The sequence below is a fragment of the Chanodichthys erythropterus genome, chromosome 18, assembly GCF_024489055.1.
Source record: "Chanodichthys erythropterus isolate Z2021 chromosome 18, ASM2448905v1, whole genome shotgun sequence".
Taxonomy (NCBI): Eukaryota; Metazoa; Chordata; class Actinopteri; order Cypriniformes; family Xenocyprididae; genus Chanodichthys; species Chanodichthys erythropterus.
This window is the reverse complement of record NC_090238.1, coordinates 14,359,267-14,380,379: the sequence shown is the minus strand read 5'-3', so window position 1 is coordinate 14,380,379 and position 21,113 is coordinate 14,359,267. Positions and strand designations below refer to the sequence as shown.

At 35.4% G+C, this 21,113-nt stretch overlaps 2 protein-coding genes across 4 annotated transcripts; one reads left to right on the top strand and one right to left on the bottom strand.

Annotated features, from left to right (window-relative positions):
* Positions 1 to 1,453: 1,453 nt before the first annotated feature.
* On the bottom strand, positions 1,454 to 3,940 carry socs4 (suppressor of cytokine signaling 4). Its single transcript, XM_067368252.1, has 2 exons — positions 3,848 to 3,940; positions 1,454 to 2,629 (listed from the first exon to the last, which is right to left on the bottom strand). Exons 1-2 carry the CDS (start codon positions 3,938 to 3,940, stop codon positions 1,454 to 1,456), a joined length of 1,269 nt encoding a protein of 422 aa, XP_067224353.1.
* Positions 3,941 to 12,688: 8,748 nt separating this feature from the next.
* gnpnat1 (glucosamine-phosphate N-acetyltransferase 1) lies at positions 12,689 to 20,025 on the top strand. Of its 3 annotated transcripts, none has more exons than XM_067367108.1 (7): positions 12,733 to 12,821; positions 14,347 to 14,660; positions 18,792 to 18,955; positions 19,050 to 19,112; positions 19,481 to 19,608; positions 19,705 to 19,766; positions 19,878 to 20,025. In XM_067367108.1, the coding sequence occupies exons 3-7, from the start codon at positions 18,802 to 18,804 to the stop codon at positions 20,023 to 20,025; spliced, it is 555 nt and encodes a 184-aa protein (XP_067223209.1). In that variant the 5' UTR covers positions 12,733 to 12,821; positions 14,347 to 14,660; positions 18,792 to 18,801. The 3 variants fall into 3 exon arrangements, with proteins under 3 accessions (XP_067223208.1, XP_067223209.1, XP_067223210.1); XM_067367109.1 differs by lacking the exon at positions 14,347 to 14,660 and adding an exon at positions 18,624 to 18,682 and having other exon boundaries at positions 12,748 to 12,821; XM_067367107.1 differs by lacking the exon at positions 14,347 to 14,660 and having other exon boundaries at positions 12,689 to 12,821.
* The last annotated feature ends 1,088 nt before the right edge of the window (positions 20,026 to 21,113 follow it).

Below are 21,113 nucleotides of genomic sequence, written 5' to 3'. Positions count from 1 at the left end.
GAGTCTGACGTGTCCTGACGTTCCAGATACGCTTGTTCTACATTAAAAGTATTTTTAAACAATTATTTATTGTCATAAATGAATAAGACGATAATTTTTCATCGTTAACATTATTTTAAAATGCTTGAGGAGCATGTAAAAACAATTTTATCGTTCTTAACAAATAGCAAACAGAAACTGGATCCGCCTGCAGCAAAACTGTCTGATAAAAACCATAAGCATCAATAATGTAATACAGCCTAGGGTTGTCCGTTTAGTCCTTTTCGAGAGAATAGACAAATTATCCTCATCCTCTGTTTGTTGAATAATTTGATACTCCAGGAAGCAGCTCTTGTCTGCTTGTAGACTGAAATGCAATACCAAATATTATGCTTATGATTAATGGCCACGTTGGGGCATGTCATTTCTCATCATTTAGTTTCTATTTTGTTTGTGCAGATTTACCAACATTTTAGAGACCAAATGTCCCCAGAAGGGTCTTAATCCTCTAAATTGTGTATACTAATAAATAGGAGAGAATCATTTCACATTTGGTAAAAACGTGAGAATATTATTGATCTTTTCAGTTTATTGTTTTGTTCCTGTACATCAATGCACCCAGATCATGAATAAAATAGCACTTTACTTCACATATTGTTACCCAGTAAAGGCTTGTATGACAAAACATAATCTGAGAAGAGATTTGGTGTAAACTATAGCAAAACACAGCGAAACACAACAGTCTTAATTTATTTGTTGATTCTATTGCTTGTTTTTATTGAAAATGTGTTGCTACAATACTGTGTGGTTATACGGGACAGATTTATCAAATATTATACTGACATGATTTTTCAACTCAAACAGAAACGGTTTGGGCACTGTACTAAAACACATGAATCCATAATCTAGTAGTTAGAAATTGTCAAGTCAGTTTTACAAGTCTGCCATCTAGTGGAATCTGGTAAGTACTACAATAGGAAAAACTGCCACTACACTGGAAAAAATAACTTTCATGATTTGTTATCACAACATTTTTCTTTTATCAAATCAACTTGTGGTTCCGATAACATAATATTTAGAGTTTCTGTTGATTAAAGCCAATTGTCTTCATTGTATTAACTCAATTTTATTTTAATTTCAATGAACTCAAAATATTAAGGCAACCAGATAACTTACTTTTTTTTAAGTTAAACCAACAATTATTTTTTACAGTGTAGATAAAGCAAAAGGTATTAACTTCCTGTTTTATCATAAAGGTCTAGTGCACAGAAGTAAATGACAATAACAGATGATAAACAAGAAAGACAAATGAAAGAAAACCTGCAAAAAAATAGTATAGAAATGTGAATGCCCTGCATATCTTTTAAGATTACAATAAAAACATGAACTGTTTTTTGTGCTGCATGGGAACTACGTCCATTTACTGTGCCTTTCAACCCATCAAATCAAGCAATGTGTAGTTCTGTCACGGTTTTTAAACAGCACAGGCTCCATTGCATCTATAGTGGTATTGCCTAAGGAAGTGTCTCAAAGTGTAGGGTAACGGCAAGGCATCAATGCCCTGATATGTTGTACAGCTACAGATGACCGCCCTGCACATGTGCTGCAGAGAGAACGGAAAGTTCCTGGGTAGAGGGCGAGAGAGAAGAGGCTCAAAAAACAGGCAGGAGGCAGGGTCACTGTAGTGCTTTAGCAGGCCCGTGACACTGGAATCTCTGTACATACAAGGGTCACGGCCATCGAAGCTAAAACGCTTCCCGTTTTGCTCTATCCGAGCGTGGAGGGAGCGGCTATAGCGCCTGAAGCTAACCGAGAAGAGGTATTCATCCTGGGCAGAGTCTCGAAGCAGAAAGGTTCCTTCTGGTTGCCCTTCCAAAAGCTGCTCAGCTTCGAAACGATCCAGGACGCCCCAATAACAGGGGCTGTTGTTGATCTGAAGCAGATCTGGAACCAGGATGTAGTCAGTGTGGGCGCAGCACTGGGAGTCCCCATGTGCAAAGGACGGATCCCAGTCATCCAGACTAGAAGCTCCAGATGAGCTGATCTCCTCCCAGGAAATGAGCGCTGGAGGTGAGGAGGATAGCAAGGGACCTTTGGGTTCGGTTTCGATGCTTAAAGCAGGTTTGGTGTGAGTGCCGTGTTTCTTGATCAGATGCCAACACTGAGCCAGTTCGGATTTCGGAGAGAACGGACACTTGTCCTCCATGAGCTCGGAGACATGAATCTTTCTTTTGGACCAAAGTAGGACAGAGAATGGACGTGAGGAACCGGACTGGTGATGATGGTGGTGGTGGTTGCGAAGAGGAAGACACTGGCCGACGGCATCCTGAAACTTCTGCCTCAGAGAACGACGGGACAGACCTTTCCTGCAAGGAGAGTCTGAATCCGGTTCTCCAGGGATCGTGCAGCTGCACTTTCGCTCTCGACGTCTCCGAGGACAAGAGGCAGAGCGTACGCTCTGATCGTCCGTTCCTTCCCCCTCTTCCCCTCTGGGCGCTGTCTCATGGTGTGACCCTCTGGAACGTTTTTTAATACTGCGGATGTAACTATCAGCACTCCAGCTCCGCAGGTTCTTGGGACGTGTGTCTGAGTTTTTGGGCTTCCTCTCTGACATTGCTGCAGGCCCTTTCCAGAAAAGTGCTGCAGAGAATTTGAAAATAAATTAGAATTGGCAAAGATAAATATGAGGAATAATACTACTACTAATGCTACTACTACAATGTTAATACTCTAATTTAGGTTTCTATACTGAAAGGCATAAAATATTACAAAATTAATGAATGCACTGTTTATTTAAGCACAGACACGGACTATTCATATCCAACTACAGTACCAAATAACTTTTATGGAAGTGTGGTATCAGGAAATAAACAGGATTCTATTCATATAAAAATACTTAAACTTAATAGATTTTTATTTTTTAAACTTAGTTAAAAACTATTTTACATTTAATAACTAAAATAAATAAAACATTTAGGAAAACTGTATTATATGTTTATGTTTAATATGTTTAAGTCAACTTGAATTTATCATTAATTTACAAAGCATGAAATACATTATATTCTGTAGAGCATATATACTATATATATATATATATATATATATATATATATATATATATATATATATATATATATATAAATGTAACTACTAAAAATCAATTAAATAAATATATATAAAAATTATATATTATTTTAAGTATTTTAAAATTAAAAATATTTAATTATAAATATATTAATATATATATTCTTAAAATATATTATATATATTTTTATATATATTTTTTATTTTTAGATGTTATTTTTTAAACTTAGTTAAAAACTTTTTTACATTTAATAACTTAACTTGAAATATTGAGGAAAACTGTATTAAATGTTTTCATAATTTTATCATTTATACATTAAATTACTAAACATGAATATATATATATATATATATATATATATATATATATATATATATATATATATATATATATATATATATAAAAAATTAAAAAAAAATTTTTTTTTCAAATTTAAATAAAAATACTTTACATTTTATAAAATAAACAATTAGATATTTTGAAAACTGAAAACTGTAATGGGCACAGTAAAGCATTTTTAAGTCTACATAATTTTATCATTCCTACATTAATTTACAAAACATTTAATACATTACATTATATTTATCTCTCTGTATATATATATATATATATATATATATATATATATATATATATATATATATATATATATATATAGCATATAACAACTATATACAAGTAACAGACAGATACAACTAATAGCTAAAAACTTTAACCTGTGTCTCTAATATGAACAACAACAAAAAATCCAAATCCTACCTTCAGAATAAAATGCAGGATGGAAAATCTTATATCCTCACAGAGGAGTGATGAATTTTTCCATGCCTGAAGTTCGTGCAGTGTGAGCTCGGCATGAACTGAAGGGAGGAAGCACATCCCTCCTATTTAAAACCTCTCAAGTATCAATTCCTCTGAGGAATACTTGCCCTTCACTGGACGGAAGGGGTACTTTTGTCAATGGACAGTTAACCTATCATATCCAACGATGAATACGCTGTCCTGAAGAAATGACATTGAGAATTTTAAATGAGTAGGCTATAGGATGTATAATCTATATCAGTTTTAAGCAATCAAATATATTATAGCTGCCTATATTATTACAGGCAGTTATACTTGCAATAAAAATGCAAAAACGTGTCCATCTGTTAAATAAGCCACAAGCCCACAACATTAAAATCTTTTTAAATGTATTAGTTCTTAGCATGAACTTTGACTGACCATCAATGAATCAATGAGCTAAATGTAATTAGTCAATAATAATGGACGTCTATTTACGAGGGCAACCTTGTTAGGGAGGAAATGGGAAATTTCCTAACAGACACTGAGAGCTCTACTTCATTGATTTATTGATTGATATGTGCCCTGCTTTAATTTGGGAACATCCGGCAAACATTTGCCCGGCGCAAAAGCAATTTTTGACACCCATTTCAGATGGTGGTCAGGGGTCCATTCTCCACCCAGAAAGTATCAAATATCAAGAGTAATATCAGAGGCATGCAGCTCCAGCCTGCTAAATGGATTACAAAATAAATTCAATAATTCATTATGGCTGTGAAGTCATTGGGTGATGTCATTCTCAGATATTAAAATATTTTACTCTCTTTTATTTAATATCACAGGCATGCTACTGTGTAGCAATTAATTATTCAGCAGAACATCCTGCACCTTGTTTTCACTCATTTTCACTGTAATTTGTCTCTCTCTATTTTTCGCTCTCTAAATGTGTGAGGCAGCAGGATGGCATCCACGAGCTTGAGTGATGAATTCTCTTGCGATCTGTTAAAAGTGGTTGATCGGATCAATGTGTAGAGGCACAAATGATGCAGTTGTTCCACTCAACCCCCTCTTCATATCTTACAGATGTAAGAACAAGGAAGAACTGTCATGTGTTCAGTCCTTTCTCTTATGATATTCTTTTTCCTTCTTGTTGTAGAACTTAAAAAAATAAAGACAACATTTTGCATGTATTTTTACAGTGTAAGTAAATGTTATGACAGAATATCAGCTAAAGAGATCTATGAAAATTCACATTTTTAATTTGTTGAGTAATAAGTGATAAATACGTCTAATGAGAATTATAATGGTTGAAATAAACTAAAATAAACTAATTGAAATAAAGGTTTAAGTACTAAAATTGATAAAACTGAAATAAAAAATAAAGTTAAATAACAAAAAAGCCCATACATTTTTTTATATTAAAATTAAAACAAAATAATTATACAAATTAATAATTAATCAAATAATACTAAAAGACAGCACTGCCACACACAAAGGACAATAATGACAAAGATATAGTTTTAAAAATTGTTCCAAATATAAAAGAATAACAGAGTCCACACCACAACTAATGATAACGGCACAGAGAAATGATAGAGTTGGGCTGCATCCGAAATCACATACTTCCCCCTTCACTATATAGTAGGAAAAACAGTATGAGACAAAAGAAGTATGTCCAAATTCACAGTACTCATAAATTAGTAGGCGAACAGTACCTGGATAACCTACTGTACTACTGACGATGAGATTCTGAAGTGTGCATATGATGGACACTTTACTATCCCATGAGGCCACGGGAGAGGATTTGTGAATGACAGTGAAACGACACAACTGACGCTGGTAGGTCACATGATAATGACAACATGGCAGATGTGGTATATCTGGATTACATTCATACTACACACATTCATACTATATAAAACATACCTTTTAGCAGTCGCAAAGTAGTTACTTATTTAAAATAAGTACCTACTCAAGAGAGCATGCGATTTCGGACGAAGCCTTGGACCTATTTTTTTCCAGCTGATGAATGATAAAAACTTTGACAGCCAATCAGAATCCATGCTGCTTTAAAGAGCTCAAGCACTTAAGCAAGCGTCTGTCGACAGAACTGCAGCGCACGCTTAAAATAAAAAGAACAATGTTGTGCATTGTTTTAGATGCTAATATAGTTATCAATACAGTTTTCATTCTAGGTGTGATTGGGCCTTAAAGCTGCAGTCCGTAAGTTTTGCAGCTTTGTCGCCATCTCTGTTTGAAACCTGCAATTGCAGTTATTTGTGGAATTATCATCTTTACGTTGGTTGTGCATAGGGCTGGGCGATATATTGCATGCGATTGTCATGTGCATTTCGTCAGTAAAGCCGGTCCCCTGATTACCGCGAAATCACCATCACCTGCTTTCAAATGGAGCAGCATTTAATAGACAGAACCATATCACTGACAAGCCACGCAATATCGCGTTCATATCGCAGATGAATCGCCTTCGATAATGAACGCGATAATGCGTAGCTTATCAGTGATATGGTTCTGTCTATTAAATGTCGCTCCATTTGAAAGCAGGTGATGTTGATTTCGCGATAATCAGGGACCCGGCTTTACTGACGAAATGCGCGTGACAATCTCATGCTATATATCGCCCAGCCCTAGTTATGCATCTGCATTTCGGCGTGGCTCCTCAGCGCGGATGAATCTAATGCTTTGAGGAGAATGTGTGGCTGTCAGTCACCGCACCAGTGGATACTGTACTTAAAGTATGAACGAAGTATGACCAAAATAAGAATTTTCACCGGAAAATGTCATATGAAGAAGTAAGTAACAAATCTGCCACTTTTGTTCTGACCAACTGAGAAAAAAGAGCTTTACAATAAATCGCACTGCCAATGGTGATTAAATCTAACGATCGCTTAGCTCAGATCACGTCAAACCATGCAATTATTATTTTTATACTTTGTACTCAAATTGTTAACAACATCAGCATTGCGTGACTATGTGCATTTAGTGTGTATTAGCTTTACCTCTAGATTTCAATTTCAGTCTTATCTCTAACGATAATTTGTCATACCATGCTATCCGCCATCAAAATGAAAAGTATAATTATTGCAGCTGCTGTGAGAAAAGACTATAAATGATCCACCTCACATGTGATATAGCCTACTAGCTGGGACTCCTACTTTATGTAAGCAGACGTGATCTAATGACGCAAAAATGAGCAGCGACATGCTCGAATTTCCCGCAGAAACCCACTCAAATTAGAAAACATTATTACAAGCTTACCGTTGTGAATCAGGCTAAGGTAAGGAGATAGTTTTGAACACTGGCTGGTTTTGTACTTGCATTTTTGATCATTTTTTAACCAAAAAAAAGTTAGACTGCAGCTTTAACAATCAACTTATCATTTAAAGTAAAGGAACAAACACATTCTGACACTATAGTCACAAAAGATGACAACAAAATAGCCTAAACAACACTGTAAATTAAACTGGAAAACTATTAAACAATACAACCATAATTAATAATTATTCATGCCCCAGTGCATGCAGAGGATGAATAGGAATACAAACCCACAACATAATTTTTTAAAAAGACCTTACTGGTAAGAAGATTATCTGGTGCTGATGGCTGGACCGTGTACCTAAAAAACAAACAAACCCCCCCAAAAAATAGTCTTATTAGAACACAAAAGCTGCAATAGTTGCATTACAGAAAACTACAATCAATAATTTACATTTAATTATCATTTTTTCTTAAAATGTGTATTTTGAATCACTTGGTGAACAGCATCATTAACCTTCCTGTCCCATGAATTACCAGAATTTTACTGCTTCTTTCAAATACTTTTCAAAGACTAAATTTGGATTCCCACCAGACCGCACAATGCCGAAGTGAAGCATGTTTAGCTGGAAGAAGTAACAGGATCAGACAACTGGGAGAACAAGCTCCTGTATCACATATGAGCACGAATCTGTAGCCCATATCTGATGATTATGAGAAATCATATTCCTGCACAAAGAGGACAGTAACTCAGTATGCCATTAACATGGCAGAGTTTATCAAAGAGAGGGAACCTTGCCAAGCAAGTCTCAGATATGCCAGCTATTACTGTGCTATCGATCTGATGCACAGCAGAGCAACCGTGCACATCATGAATTTTTCATTTGATTGTGTTGTCAAATTGTAAGACAAAGGCTATACAAGCCTTACCCTCATTTTATGAGCACTTTTTTCTTCAGTGTACAGTCTCAACACCTCCCCAAAGACTTGTTTATGGTAATAAGGAAGTTTAAGGCTCTCAGTAAAAGACTCCTGCAGTCATAATGATTCCATTGTCTGCACCGGTTCTCAACGTGTCTAGCCGATAATATCACATGACCATCGTTCAAGAGTAGATGCTACTGATGTTGCTTCAGAATGGTGGCTCTTTGAGTGATGGAAAGTCTGTAATTAAATCAGCGGGAAGTCTCTGGCTCCATGGCTCTTGTGTTCATGTTCTCTCCATTGATCTGTATCAGTATCTGGACGGCTTCTGTAACTGCCGTTGCAGCTGAGGTGCTCTAGTGTCTGTGTTATGGGCTAGCAAAGCTGGCTTGAGAGAAATCCAATTGCCCTATGGATTGCTATGTTATTTTAAAGTGAAAGTGTGTAGTTTTTTTCATATTAAAATACTTTCTAATATCCAGGTACAAGAAAGTAAAGCATTTGCAGATGGATTTGTCTCTTTGGCTCTATAAAACTTGTATTTAAGCATTCTGACAAGCCCAAAATAGCAACACTGACTCAACCAGTTTAGTGAGTTTGAGGGCAGGATTATTGGTTTGATCGACCAATGGCAGATGAGGATGTGTTTGAGAAACCTGTTTGAAGACAAACATTAATGGTACTTAAATATAATAGAGATTTTGCACTTTTAACCAGTAAGCAACCACCTAGCAACCAACTAGAACACCCTAGCAACCACATAGCAACAAATTAAAAACATCTGATCAAAACAACTCAGCAATTGCTTTTCTAATTAAAGTCGGCATGAAAGGGAAGTTGCATTTTTCTTCCCTATTGTGACGAATATTTGAGTGAAACGGCTTCTCGGACAAGAAAAAAAATGTAGGACAAGACAGGATTTTGTCCATCGGGAATTGACTGGATCGTTGGATGGTTGTGGTTTGCTATTGCTGAGATCTTGCGCTGAAAGAACACATTATCAGAGAAAAGATGTCGCTGCAAAAAGGAGGGGAAGTTGTTTTTTTAAAGGCCCACTGAAGTGCCTTGGAATGCACAGCAGGGCGGGACATATCGAACAGCTCCTCCTCTTTTTTAAAATAGCCAATAGCATTTTGTTTACATCACAGCCGTTGAGCTCGGTAAAACCTGTTTCCTTCTAATCTCTAACCGTTTCTCCTCTTAATCTCCTCCAGAACACTTAAAAATACATCATTCTGTGCAGAATTCAAATGGTCCAATATGTTTTGTGGTCTGTGCCGACTCGTGGATATCATCCGCTCTGTGATATTCGTGTGACACTAGTGTGAAACCAGACTTCATTCGCATCAATGGAAAGCATATTTACACTGTCTTAATCATTCCCTATCCCCTATATAGTGCACTATGTGCCATTCACCATGTAGAAACAGTAAATATGTGAACAAATGACCAATTTCAGCCGCAGCTTCAGTGTCTGTTGATAGTGTGGGAGGCGGGACATTTTAGATTCTAGAGAGCATTTGATTGGACAGAAGATTTGATGAGAAGCTGAATTCCACAGTGATGTCATGAATATCCATGATTCCATTTTAGCAGAAGTGAGAGACTAAGTTTTGAAAGCTTATATCTCCTAAATGTGAATTTTGTCATTGTTTTGGAACACACCAGCTTATTCATAACCTTAAGGCTAAGATATTCATACTAAAAGCTAAAAAAAACTTACATTTTGATTTCATGGGGACTTTAAAGATTACAAAAGGCACATCAATTTTTTTTAAATTTTTTATTAAAAAAAAAAAAAAAGATTTGTACATTTTTATTTCAATGTTATTTTTGCTATTCTGAATTGCAAATGCAAATAACTTACCAGGTTCTTTTTATTAGTTTGAGATCAATTGTGGGGACATACAGTTCTCTAATTAATTTATACAGTCTTATTCTCTGAGTTTCACAATCAGTTTGTCCATAAACACTGCATTTTACTTATATGGTCATATGATAAGAGTGAACATAAAATTCTTATAATGACTAAGAATTACAAATATAGAATCATATAAATTATTTGTGTTCACATTAAATAGGGCAACAATGTTACAACCCGAATTCGGTAAATGTTGGGACGTTTTTTTAAATTTGAATAAAATGAAAACTAAAAGACTTTCAAATCACATGAGCCAATATTTTATTCACAATAGAACACAGATAACATAACAAATGTTTAAATTGAGAAATTTTACAATTTTATGCACAAAATGATTTAATTTCAAATTTGATGCCTGCTACAGGTCTCAAAATAGTTGGGACGGGGGCATGTTTACCATGGTATTGAATCTCCTTTTCTTTTCAAACAGTTTGAAGACATCTGGACATAGAGGTTATGAGTTTCTGGAGTTTTGGTGTTGGAATTTGGACCTTCTTCCTTTTTGCATGATGGAGCTTTAGTTGGCATCTGCAGATGGCACGGAGGATTGTGTTTACCGACAGTGGTTTCTGGTATTCCTGGGCTCATTTAGTAATGTCATTGACACAATCATACCGATAAGTGATGCAGTGTCGTCTGAGGGCCCGAAGACCACGGGCATCCAATAAAGGCCTTCAGCCTTTCTCCAGTTTCTCTGAATCTTTTGATGATGTTATGCACTGTAGATGATGAGATTTGCAAAGCCTTTGCAATTTGATGTTGAGGACCATTGTTTTAGTTTTCCACAATCTTTTTACGCACTCTTTCACAGCTCTGGCCATTTTTTGAGAGACTCTGCCTCTGTAAAACATCCCTTTTATAACTAATCATGTTACAGACCTGATATCAATTAACTTAATTAGTTGCTAGATGTTCTCCCAGCTGAATCTTTTCAAAATTTCTTAAGCATTTTTTCAGCCATTTCTTGCCCCCGTGCCAACTTTTTTGAGACCTGTAGCAGGCATCAAATTTAAAATGAGCTCATTTAGTGAATAAAAGTATAAAATTTCTCCATTTAACATTTGTTATGTTATCTATGTTCTATTGTGAATAAAATATTGGCTCATGTGATTTCAAAGTCTTTCAGTTTTCATTTTATTCAAATTTAAAAAACAACATTTCCGAAATTTGGGTTGTACATTGTTCTGTTTTAATAAATCATCTACATTAAGATATGTTAGGGCCAATGTTTGCAGTCTCATTTTTAATCCATGTACAGTCATTAAAGACAAACAGACTGTATTTCAATGATTTGTATCTCACTCAATGTAATGATCCATGGTGTAGTCATGTGAACTAGTATATCAGCTTTCTGCAGGCATTTTTTGTGCTCTCATCCTCCCTATTTCCCGCAATGTTCATTCAATACCTGCTGTCTCTCTGCTTCCCTTTTCATGCAAGTTATTGAGCTTATTAAGAATGCCTGCAGCATTTTTAAGCAGTAATTGGAGACGCATTATGGAATTACTGTTGTCACAAGTGCTTTGTCTATATGTACCATCATTATTTCATTAAATGTGTGCACCATATCGACAAGCCACACCATTAAGCCTTATCTGCTAATTTCTTTGCAAAATTTTAAAATGTTCTTAATATGGAGACATGAACTAAACAAATTAAAAGTAAAAGAAAAAAAAAAGAAACAATTTGGATTGGAAAATATTTCCGAATGTCTGAATTACCAAAAAAAAAAAAAAAAAAAAGTTGGTTTATATGTATTAAAATGCTTAAATATTCTTCATAAGGAATGTTTAGGCAAATTATTGACTGCTTTGTGGTCCGTTTTGATATTATACCTTATTTAGTGCAGGCACATCGAAGGACTTATTGGGATCAATAGGTGTTTTCTTCTCCAATTTCTGGTTGGTCCTTTCTGTACACTCACATCCTACACATATCTGCTTAAAAACATTTGAAAAGATGATTAATTTTTTTAGACACTTGAGAAAATCAATACGAGAAGGAAGAGAGATGAATTCCAGTAACTGCAGCTGAGTATGCAGTTTACACAGCCTGTCCTTAGAAGTCACGACAAGACCAAGGGGTCAAGGTGGAGCTGGTTAGCATGGCTTAAATGTTTGATAGGTTACTACAGAGCAGTAATTTAAAACTACTTGATAGTAATTCTGCAAGCAAAAATCATCCTTCCATCTGACAGCCTTTCAAAATTAGCTTTGTATTCTGACGGAATAATATTTTTAGTAACATATAAATTGCAAATGTCATTATATAGTATCCAAGCAATTACACTGTAACTTGTATGAATTACATGTCACAGGGCAGTTTATTTACCACAGTAATTTTTGTAGGAGTTTGAACACATTAGCAGACACCTTTTCCTATTCAATCTTAGCAGTCTTGTCGAAAACGGTTTCAGTTTTTCATATTCAACACGTCTAAGATCACAAAACCAGTTTGTAAACTTGCTAAATATCTTTTCCCTAGAAACGGATACGAACGTCATTGCACCGCGCCCTCGTTAAACCCGCGCCACGTCATATTCCACGCACGCAAGACAGACAGAGGGAGGAGGGGGTGAAACACGCAGGTCCCGCCCTCCGTTTGCGATGATTGGTCAGCTGTACTCGCAACAAGTCTGTGATTGGACAACTAAAAAGTCGTTTATTTACCGTACCAACGACAGCAAACAGTGATTGGGTGAAGGGCGGGGCTCGTTAGAATACGTGTGAGGAAAAAATAATAACGCAAGAGGAAGTGTGTCTGTCATGCTGGACCATTGAAGATCTCTGTAACTGGAGCCGAGTGGCCAGGATTCATTCAAACATTTTAGGAAAGCAAAAGCGGCCAGTATCATATGTCTCCGTAAGTAAATGACAAATCGATCTCGGACACATGAATCTAAGGTAGCTTGATCGCGAGCTCTTTTATCATTTAATTGAACATATGGATGGTACTGTATTTTGGGAATTACAGATTGGGAATGTAGGTTGATTTCGTCCCCAGAGAACAGTAGTTTTTTTTTTTTTTAAAAAAAAAGGAAAGCCATATGAAATTAATCTGATCACTACTGGACTAACGTATATTATGTATTTTCTGTTCTACACTGAATCGTGACCTTTGTCTTTGAAATGTTTGATTTATTAGAGGCTGCCATAAACTGCTTTGAGATTAATTTATGCTCATTACATGAAATATTGTCTTTTCTTGAAAATGCAGAGAACACAGTTTAGACTATAGTCTTAAGATATACTAACTGGATGTTGTACTCTGTCATTCTTTGGATTTTTGGTTTGTAACAGAGGTGTAAAGAAGAGTACCTGAACTATACTTGAGTAAAAGAACAGAAAACTTGGCCCACAGCCAAAATGACTCCATTACAAGTCATCAATTCCAAAACGACTTGAGTAAAAGTCTTTGAGTAACTTTCTTGATTTTAACAGTACTTAAGTGTTTTACTCATACTGAATGTAGGCTCAAAGATGTTCACCAAAAAATGAGAATTTATCATCATTTACTCACCCTCATGTTGTTCCAAACCTGTATGAATTTATTTCTTCTGCTGATCACATAAGAAGATATTTTGAAGAATGTCAGTTTCCAAAAAGTTGATGGACCCCATTGGCATAGTATTTTTTTTTTTCTCCATACTATGGAGGTCCATCAACTGTTTGGTTACCAATATTCTTCAAAATATCTTGTTTTGTGTTCAGCGGAAGAAAGAAATTCATACAGATTATAAAACACCTGCAATTCACATGCAGAGCTGGGTAGTAACGGATTACATGTAATCTGGATTACGTAATCGGATTCCAAAAATCAAGTACTTGTAATTAGAGTACACTACTTTTTAAAATACTCGTAATCAGACTAGAGTTACTTTTTTATGGATTACATGAGTACATATTATTTACACAATGGCAGTAAGTTGTTCACAATTCATTGATTCTATACATTTTTTATTTTTTTAACATTTATATATATTTTTTTAATAATAAACCTGCCGCTTATATACGTTCATTATTCTTAGAATTTTTCTGGCGGTGAGGGGGAAATATAGATGAAATATATATATGAAATAATGATAATAATATATGAAATATAGATTATTGCAGTGATATTGCTGTGAATTTCATATTTTTCAATAGTGTAATGTTGCTGTTTTCTAAATTTACTTAATTTTAAGTAAATATGTTTTAAAATCATAAGATATGATTTTGTTATATTCAGTGTTTCTATCAGCAAACACTAACAGGTACATTAGTGTTACTATTTTGAAGTATTAACTGTCCATACATTGCACTTTAAAAAGAATCTGTTGAGGCTCTTGTTGGTGAATAGAATATATTTTTTTGAAATATATATTTTTTCTTTGTATCTGTCAAAATAGTACAAGATTATCCTACAATAGACCCCTTAATCGCCTACATCACTGTGACGTCACCGTTCTAGCTGGAGGCAAAACATAAGGAAGAACTAATAGCAGGCGCGCTAAAAGTTTGAGGTTTTGACTTTAAAATGTTTTTGGCTGCCAGAATAGAAGGAACAGGACTTTTGGTTCAAAGCTAAAGTTTTACCAGATCCCGGCAGACATTCCTTCACAGAAATCAAGTGGACAATTGTGGTTGAATGCAATACGGCGTACAGACTGGACGGAGACGATCATAGATAATGCTTGTGTTTGCAGTGCACACTTCATATCAGGTAAAATAATCGATGCATATGTAATGGTGTGTTGGTTTTATCTAGTACAAATCAGCAAGTTTCTGTTTTATAGGTGAAAAGTCGCCAACCTTCAGCGCACTAGCTAGCTTAAATGTTAAACAAACATACAGCGATAGATGTGTGTGCCATCCTTTGAATGGTCTCTTAAAATAATCCAAAATAATCCACATTGCTAGCCATAATCATAGTTAGCCCAGCATTAGGTTACATTAGACAATAAGCCTTGACAAAATTTCCCTAACCACCCGAAAGTAATTCATATGTTGTCTAGGAAATATCCAAAACTTAAGTTAATTTACAAAAAATAGCTGTCACGGTCCCGCAGAGTCACTGACTGTACATATTCGGACAGTTCTGAACCTTCTTCTGCATCTATGTTTAATAAATCCCTCCTAAAACATGCTAGCTTACACTTGTCAACATTGAGTCCAGCGTCTCTTTTCGCCACCAGCTAAGCCCCGCCCACCAGGAAACGTTGCAATGTTTACAAACTTTTAAGGGGTCTATATATGTGACATCAAATAAGGGTTAGCACAAAAGTAATGTAATCTGACTACTTTTGGATTACATTTACGTTACCAAACATGTGTAATCTAAGAGGAAAAAATGTGTAATCAGTAGTAATATTACTGATTACAAATTGTCATGTAATTTGTAATCAGTAACGGATTACAATTTATAAGTAATCTACCCAGCGCACTTCACAAATACCTTCTAGTGTACTCACATTCATATAAAGTAGCCTTTTGTGACAAGTTTGGGTAAGGGCAAGACGCACAAGATGTAGTCCCTTCAATGCCCTGTAGATGGCGATATAACTTCTTTTGTAGCAGAAATAAACTGCTGTAGAAAAAGTTAGGTGCCTTGCAAAATGTAACAAGTAATTTCTAACCCTGCGTTCCAATGTCCATACTATCCATCCTAAATAGTATGTGAGATTAAAATAAGTGTGTCCCAAAGCATAGTATGTTGAAAAGAGTATGCCAAAAGTCCCCGGATGGTCTACTATTTCCGGTAGATTTTCAAAGTGTGGATCCGTGCACACTATAGAGGCTAATATTGCCCACAACCCATTGCACAATGGACGAGGATTCAGTTCAGAACTACAAACACGAGTAAAAAGAGTTAAAAAACTACAAAAAATGGCGGATACACGCGATCGACGCTGAGAGGTTTGAGTGACTAATAATCAGTTTAACCTGATAGAAAATATATATTTAATGTTACCCGTGTTGTTTTTCATCTGCAAATACCAATGTGGACTTTTATAAAGATCCGAATGGCCATTAACTTTTAAATGCATCATTATAAATTAATATTAGGACAGTTCTCCACATGAAAGACTCGCGACTGGAGATCGACGTGCTGCCTTTCTCTCCGACACGTTAGGAAATTAACTAAATGAAATGTGGAGGGTGTAAGATCATTGACAGTCCAGTTTACGGTGACGGGATGCGACAGAGAGCAAAGACGCAATTGTATGACGTGTTAGTATGTCCCAAAGCTTGTCTACTCTTTTGCTACACACTCAAAAGTAAGTACTTTTTGTTTACAGAAAGAGTACATACTTTTAGGGCATAGTATAAGTAGGCAAATTGGAACGCAGCATAGGGCTGTCAAAATAACGCAGATTAATCCATTCCGTATTGACCTTTGAACCTGGAAGCGTCCACCATTCGACTGTAAAATGAAGGAGGGAGACGACTGCTGCGCTGACGGACAGAACGAGCAGAGCTCCTCCCTCGTGCGTGCGAGCCCTCTTTGTCTTCTAAGTAAGCACCGTCTTTGCACTCTCTCTACCTCACACATAATAATCTAAATCAACTTACACAATGCTAAAAGTTCGTAAGACCGAATCCATGTTTCACGAGGCGCATTCGGGGAATGTTTTTCCTGAATAACCACTGGGTGTGAATATTGCTCAAAAGAACGTCACCTCATCTTCTCTGACAGGCGTCCCGCACGTGCAGCTGACATAAACCACACTTTCAGTAAACAAAAGAAAATCCTATCCAGTGGTGAAGTGTTTTCTGTGTTGACAAATATTTTGCGATCATATCCTAATAACAGTCGCAATTCGCACGCAACGCGTCAATGTCCGCTAATGTCCAATTCGCGACATAATGACTCATTTGAACATTAGTTTTAATCATGAATCATGACAACAACTGATCTGTCCACACGGTCTAATGAATCATTTACTCGAACAACTCTGAAATGAGAACATAAGTGTGCTTACCCCATTTAGCAAGAGTGGTTAGTAAAATTAGCCTTAATAATCCACAATATTATCAGGTTATTTAAATGACAATGTGTAAAATCAGTTAGTTTAGACTGGAGTGAGGTGAAACCAGAACAAAGCAAGTTGTTGTTAGTTAGCTAGGAAATTTGATGTTTATCTGCTTACCCCCAGTGCATCCAAGATGTAGATGACTTTTTTTTCTTCAGTCGAACGCAAATTATGATTTTTAACTGCATCCGCTGCCGTCTGTCAGTCAAATAATAGCAGTGATTGGGAACTTGAACAATAAGAGTCGAAAAAACTTCCATAGACAAATCCAAATTAAACCCTGCGGCTCGTGACGGCACATTGATGTCCTAAGACACGAAACGATTGGTTTGTGCGAGAAACCGAACAGTATTTATATAATTTTTTACCTCTAATACACCACTATGTCCAACTCCGTTCAGCTTCCGGTTAGTGAGGTCTGATCGCGCTCTGACAACGGAAGTGATGTCTCGCGCTCATTGAAGTATATGGGCGAGACATCACTTCCGTCTTCAGAACGCGTTTTTTGACCTCACTAACAGGAAGCTGAAAGAAGTTGGACATAGTGGTGTACTAGAGGTAAAAATTATATAAATAATGTTCGGTTTCTCGCACAAACCGATCGTTTCGTGTCTTAGGACATTAATGAGCCGTCACGAGCTGCAGGTTTTAATTTTGATTTGTCTAAGCAAGTTTTATTTACTGTTATAGTTGAAGTTCCCATCTACTGCTATTATTTGACTGACAGACGGCAGTGGTTGCAGCTAAAAATCATAATTTGCATTCGACTGAAGAAAAAAGTCACCTACATCTTGGATGCACTGGGGGTAAGCAGATAAACATCAAATTTCCATTTTTGGGTGAACTATCCCTTTAATATAACTTCTAAATGCTACTTTTTAATACTTTTCAGGTTTAGCAAAAAAAAGCATCTCTTACAAAGCTATAAAATCATTTTTTTTTTTTTTTTTTTGCAAAGAGAGCAAGAAAGAATTACAGTGAGAGTGACGGGTACTTTATTGTCAGTATTGAGCTCGCAAATCACGTGGGTACAAATTACTGTTTGTGTGGATGACCATGTCTATTACCACCAAAGACCATTTTTGACCCAGGAAAAACCCTGCATTGATTCATTTGAATTGAAATATTTAATACTTTCACAGCAAAAATTATGTATGCGATTAATTTAGATTAATTAGTCACAGAGTATGTAATTAATTAGATTAAAATTTTTAATCGATTGACAGCCCTAGTAATTTCATTACTCATCACCAATGTTTTGGAGTAAAGAGTACATACTTATTCAAAAATGTCATCAAGTAGAGAGTAAAAGTTGGTAATGTCTTTGACACTCAGTAAAACTACAGATTAGCCAAAAAGATACTCAAGTACAGTAACTAATTACATTTACTCATATACTTTACAACACTAGTTTGTAATAACACGCTTCTAAAAGAAAGATCATTTTATAGTTTTGATTAATAATTTGAATTAGCTTTTATTTTATATTTTCCATGTTCATTTTAATTTTAGTTAAAAGTTCAAGTTAAACTAAATGAGAATTTTCCTTTGGCAACTAGCTGTAAAATTTATATATATATATATATAATATTAGTGAATGTTATTTAAATAGTTAACGCTAATAATCTACGGTGTATTGTATTTTATTACAGAAGGTCAGATGACTACATAGACAGGCGCCTGCAGCTGTACACCAGTTTGACTTTGAATTGTAAATATTTGGATGATCAAAGTCCAAATAAAATGTTACCAGTAACACATTTATTGACGGGGAGTCCTGATTCGTAGTAAGTTTTGTCTAATGTTTTATTTTATTATAGGGCCTCTGTAATGTTGCTGGACGAGACGCCGCTATTTGATCCTTCTCTGCTTCAAGAGCTGGACTGGAGCAGCAACACCGTCTCCTTCTCACCTCCCATTTCTCCCTGTCAGCCCGGAGATGGTCTGGTGCTCCGTCCTCTCTGTACTGCTGACCTAGACAGAGGTACTGGTTACAATTCAGCAGTCTGCATGCACACTCATGTTTAGTGCTTCAGACAATCATGATAAACATATGTTTGTCTTTATGCCTTTTTTAGGCTTCTACAAGGTCTTATCCCAGCTCACAGTGGCTGGAGATGTCACAGAAGAACAGTTCAAAGGTTCCACAAGTTTCTAACTCAAAACATCTCAGTTCTTCATGTAGACCTTATACACTAGATAAACAAGCCCAGCCATCTTTAAAATTTTGTCTTTGAACTTTTGTTTTTGGCATCACTGTCGAAGTGGATTTACTTATTGTAGCGTTAACAAGAGTTATCATAAGCATTGTAATGTTTGAAGTGGATGTCATAAATGTCAGTAGACCGGGAACTTTTTAAAATGAGTGGTTTATTCATAAATCCATAAGATCTTGCTTTCATGCTGTGGATATAGAAACATGAAGACGGAACATAACGAGTGCAGCACTGGGCGGGGCTACATAAGGTCTATATGAAATACTAAAAAAATACTCTTTAAAAATTTTCAGCAAATTTTGAACACATGAAGAAATCTGGAGACTATTACGTCATAGTGGTGGAAGACACGAATCTTGGACAAATTGTTGCCACAGCAACACTTATCATAGAGCACAAATTCATCCACGCTTGTGCAAAGGTACTTTAATACATTTTAAATATGTATTTTCATAGTGCATATGCTTAAAGTACACATTATATAATTGTTTTTTTGTTGTTGTTGTTGTTCTGGCAGAGAGGACGTGTAGAAGAAGTGGTTGTGAGTGACGTATGCAGAGGGAAACAGCTGGGAAAACTGTGAGTTTGAGCTTTAAAAACACAACTGATTCAGGAATACCGTATTTTCTTTCAAGGTATCTGTATCAAAAGTAAATGTTTGAATGTTGTATTTTGTTTTGTTTTTTTTAGGTTGGTATCAACATTGACTCTTCTCAGCAAAAAATTGCAGTGCTACAAAGTAACACTGGAGTGTGCGCCAAAAAATGTGGAATTTTATAAAAAGTTTGGCTATTCCACTTCAGATGATACTTACATGCAGTGCCGGTTCTTTGATTGAATCCAAAAGATTCTTTAGAACTCTTAATCTGTTCTATTCTCTGAGACTCCTAGATCAGACTACCTCGAAGATTTCACTTTTTTTAGCCAGCAAAAAAAGAAAAACAATCAACTTGATCATTTGGTGACCAGTAACAATAGTAAAATATTGTGAAATAAGCATTTGGAATTCACTACAACACAGAAGAATGGGCGTATTCATGAATGTTCCTTCTAAATGTCAACATCAATCACTTGAAGAGAAAGCTATAGAAATCAGATCTGATCATATACAGAATGTGTGGTTTACACTGTCAGCCACAAAAAGTAACACTGTGTTCTGTTAAAGAGAAAAGACAAAATGGTTTTGTTTTATAGAAGAAGGGCTTATGTACTTGAATATTTTTAAATGTAAAGATTTCTATACAAGGTTTTTTTGTTAGAGGGAAAACGTTTGTAATTACAAAAACATTACAAAACTGATAAAGGCATATTTCCCTCTTTTACTTAATGTTAATGTTGTGCTTTATGCTTTAAGAAATACCAAAACTCAAATAATTTCCATGCTTTGAGCGAGTCCTACAAAATCTATTTTATCTTATTTCGATTTCTCTTGCAGGTACTCATCTTCAATGTAGAGAACATTTAATAGAAAGAAAATAGTTTACATTTATTTATTATGCTTATGTATTTTCTCAATTTTGGCTCTAGTCTTAGCCACTGGTGATGCTGAATCATTAGTTGTGAATCAAACCTAATGAAGGAAAATAAATTATTTTGAAATATATCCTGATGCAATGAAAGCATATCTATGTACGCTAAATGCCTTTATTTTTGTACTTGCACCAATAACCAACAAACAAGGGGCATCTAAATACTTTGTGTCAACTGTCAGTCAACAACTAAACATGTGGCAGTGATGTTATTTGCTTTTATAACTGTTATATTTTATAATTTATGTAAAACCATTGAATGACGACAAGTGAGTGAATAGGTAAAAAATTTCATAAAAAAATAAAATCTCAAGTTCATATTGTATTTCAATGAAGTTGGATTATCATTTGAAATCTATCCACACCCAACAGTTTTATAAGCAGTCACATATCTTTA